This window comes from Gracilinanus agilis, chromosome 4 (genome assembly GCF_016433145.1).
Source record: "Gracilinanus agilis isolate LMUSP501 chromosome 4, AgileGrace, whole genome shotgun sequence".
Lineage (NCBI taxonomy): Eukaryota > Metazoa > Chordata > Mammalia > Didelphimorphia > Didelphidae > Gracilinanus > Gracilinanus agilis.
In genome coordinates, this window is record NC_058133.1 from 253787840 (window position 1) to 253792041 (window position 4202).

Consider the following 4202-nt stretch of genomic DNA (forward strand, 5'->3'; position numbering starts at 1 on the left):
TTGTGGTCTTTCTTCCCTTCCCAGTTGGTCTAATGTCCAACCTCCCTGAAACTAGATAGGATTTCTCTCACTTTTCAGATCTTTTATCCCTTATCTTTTCCCCACACCCTGATGACCTTGTTTTTAAAAGGGAAATTTCATTCTCTGGAAACCTTTTGTGATTTTTTTATCAAGGCGCTTTACTTTTTCCTGTAGGCCTTGATTTTTAGGCAAAATGCATACCCCTACTCAGGGTTTATGAGTGGTTCTGTTTCCTACTGTGAACTGATTTTGGCATGCTATAATCTGGTTCTGATATACTTATTTGGCTTCATCTCATAATACTTATGACCCATGGCTGAGTCCTCAAAGGCTTTCTTAGCATATTTTTCCTCAACCCTCTAGCTGGAGTTAGCCAGGAAAATCATAACTCAAAGTTGGGAAACTGGGTTCCCCAATCTCACACAGGCACTCAATGTACAATATTGGTACTAAAGAAGACTTTATTTCACTCACCATAGAAAATGTATAAGATGCAAAGAACTCACAGGAGCCCACAAACAATTACAGAAACATAAAGCATTCAAATAGCCCATTAGATTCTCTCGAAGGTATATACACTTTGGGGGCTACTTAAAAGTATGCCCCACGCACCTTGGACCTGTACTGTCTCAGTAACTCATAGGATTGGGATGCAAAGGCTGGCAATCTTTTGTGCACCCACCTATGACATGGTTCCAGTCCTCTGGCTGCATGGGGCACTTTGGTAGTCCTCTTCCTTCTTTTCGTTTTTTGGCTTTTTAATCTCTGCAGATTTATTTTAAAGTAAATTTACTTTAATATAGTACAGAACAGTTAAAGCTGATAAAATGCAACAAATAAACCAGTACACTGCAAGTGGCTTTTATACCAAAATCACATTGCTCAATCAATATTTAAACCCTCAATTTCCTGACGTTTCTGCAAAAACTTTAGCATATTAAAAAAAAAAAAGTTCTTGGGTATACCAAAGCATTCAAAAATGAACTAATAAACTTAAAACTACTGACTTACTATCTGATATATTTTAAACTTATGGCAGATGTCAGTACCAGGTACACTGGAAAATTATGGCCCTCAAAAGTTAAACTTGTACTAAAACTAGAACTGGCAAACAAATATCTCCAAATAGAGATCACTTGTGCTTTTTGGTGAGAGAATATTCTAATGCTATATATTTAAGCTGTGGGAAACATTATTGGATTCTATGAAAAAATTAAGTTTGTGAAGTGATCCAAGAGGCAGGTCAAATGCTAAGAATGTAAATGTACTGTTGGTGTATGAACCATGTTTTATTTTGTCTTATAATCAACAATATATTTAAATACTTTGCACTGGCCTTCCAAAATCTCCCTTTTTGGTGGCAAGGGAGAAAGTTAGCACAAGAAGTTAACAGATGTGGGAGATGGAAACAGAACCATTCTGCAAAGATAACTTACATTTATCTTAGTCTTTAATCCAATCAAGTCTTAAAACATACACTCATTTTTGGCCAACTCTGAAAAATGTAATACTAAAATGTATGTATTACTACTAAAAACAACTGCATAGTCCTGGGCAATAGCTCCCCAAATGGTGACTTTCTCAACACTCCTTAGTATACCACTTCACCTGATGAAAACCTGTCTAATACTTCCTCTTGTATAAACATTAGGTGCTACATAATACAGTTGCCCAGAAATCAGATTTGTGCTGTTGTGTATTACTTTTCACGAACTCTTCAGCATTACCCCAAGTTTAATTTTATGCTCTGTTCTACTGCCATACCAATTTAGGCTAACAAATCACAGTCTCTTGGTGATAATTTCATGGGGCATTTAACATTGTGTTAACATAGAATTTAAGATTTTGTCACAGATTTTTATGACAGGCAATTATGAAAAATTAAGGTTCTTTTAAACTCTCTAAAACAACTACTTCCAAATTTATCTACTAGAAAAAGATAAAGTTTTCAATATATGAAAGATTTCATTAATGCACTCAACCTAACCATTTTTATCACCTTCTAGTCACATCCAGCTATTCATCCTGAATAGGCCTAACAAGCTCTCTAGGTCCAAGCTACAGCCAACAGTAGTGATCACAAATCAGAAGTCTAGTTAGAAATACACATTTTTATTCTTACTGTGCCAACAAGAAAATCCCCACATTTTTAGATCAAAGGATATTAATATATATCTAAAACAAAAAATTAATACTACTTTGTTGATGTAGGTTTACAGAACTCTTAAAATATCCAGATCCATTCTGATTATTAGATGATTCAAATACCCTTCTAGGTTACATTTGCATTGAACAGATATCACAAAATCTCTTATAATAAGGTAAACAAAATAATTTTCTTCCTAAAAGGCAATTTTTTTTTCACGTTAGTCCATTCTTTCAGGACTTGCACTCCTGCGAGGACTTCCAGAAGGTGAGTGGCTTCTCTTTGGAGATGGTGATCTGGACTTTGATTGGCTGCTTCTAGGTCTTGAAAGAGACCTGGACCTGGATCGGGATCTTGAACGGGATGATCTCGATCTTTTTAAAGAACCTGATCGAGATTGAATTGAAGCAGATCTAGATCTACGCAGAGATGCAGATCTAGGTCTTCGAGGAGATGCAGATCTTGACCTCCTTCCACGGCTCCTGCTTCGTGAGCGAGAATATCTCCTTCCTCGGGATCTTGAGTGAGATCTGGATCGTGATCTGCTTCTCCTTCGCCGGCTATAGCGATGACAATCATAAGCATAATGACCTTTCTCCCCACACTCGTAACATCTATCATTAGGATCGAATGGGCAGCGTGCAGGTGGTCTATCATATCGGGATCTTCGAGGCAGGCCTGTTGACAATTCGACTCTTACTCGGGAGCCACAAATCACTTTTCCGTCCAGACCCTGGACTGCATCTTCTGCATCTCTTGGATCTTCAAACTCCACAAAGGCAAATCCTGGAGGATTTCTGGCAATCCATACAGTTCTTAAGGGACCATAATAACTAAAGGCTCTTTCTAATTCTCCTTTACCAGCACCGGTTTCTAGGTTGCCAACATATACTTTGGTCTCTCCTCCATATCTCCCATAGCATGACATGGTGTCTAGCTTTTGTGCTCACTGCACTTTGCAATAGCCTGGTCTGGTTGAGGTGCTACTTGTCTCCACTGGGTGGTTCCAGTAACTACTGGGAGTCCTCTTTCTTCTTCAAAGAGCACAGTGTAGAGGAAATATTTTCTCTATGGGACTGGTGCTTAAAGAACTCTTAAATTTAGAAACTTTCAGACTCAGGATTATCCAGGAGATAACTTCCAAGGCTGAGATATTCCATTCTGGGGAACTCCAGTCTCTGACTTATTCTAAGAAAAGAAAACAGAAAACCATAAGAAAGCATTAGGAACTAGAGGTCTAAAAGATTCCCTTTTGGGTTTTCCATGTGTTTCTCCCACCATTTTTGCTGCTGGTGGGAGTGGGGTGAGGAAGGGAGAAATTCTTTCCTCCTGCTCTAGAAGTCCAAGGGTGAGAAAGCCTGTAAAAGGAGAAAACTCAACCCCTTTACCACATGATTTTATAGGGGAAGGGATGGTTTATCTGCAAGAGTCAGTCAATCAGAGGGACTCCTTCAGTTTCCTCAATAAGGGAACAGGGTTCATGCCTGCCTCCAGAGGAGAAACTATTCAGATAAAAGTATGCCCTATCAAGTTGAGTGTTGGACTTCTCTAATCAACAATCTCTCCTTAAACTAGTCTTTTTTACTTATTCTATAATCCAGCCAAACTAGACTGCTCTTATACTATCTTCTTCCCTTTTATCTTTTTTTTTTGTTCACATCATTCTCCATATTTCCATCTATACTTTTACAAAGCCTAATTTAGGAGCTATTTCTTTCAGTTCCTTCTGAGATGAAAATAATTTTGCCCTGTTTCTCATAGCACTTTTCTATCTAGAAAGTCTCTTTTGTACTCACCATGTAATTCTCCACTGAATTATTTGCATTCTTTCCTTACCTCATTAGACTATAAACTGTATATGAGATATGACTATCACTTTTTCATCCCAATTATTTACATATAGCAAGTACGTAATCAATATTTATTGAATTGAACGGAATTATAGTCCAGACTCCATTTCTATCTCTTAAATCTAACGATTCTGTAATTTTAAAAGGAACTGTAACCCTTAAGAAACTTTCTGTGGTTAGAGGGG

At 37.6% G+C, this 4202-nt stretch overlaps 1 protein-coding gene across 1 annotated transcript; it reads right to left on the reverse strand.

Annotated features, from left to right (window-relative positions):
• Positions 1 to 462: 462 nt before the first annotated feature.
• On the reverse strand, positions 463 to 3349 carry LOC123244932 (serine/arginine-rich splicing factor 7-like). Its single transcript, XM_044673594.1, has one exon. It carries the CDS (start codon positions 3093 to 3095, stop codon positions 2388 to 2390), a length of 708 nt encoding a protein of 235 aa, XP_044529529.1. The 5' UTR covers positions 3096 to 3349; the 3' UTR covers positions 463 to 2387.
• Positions 3350 to 4202: the final 853 nt, after the last annotated feature.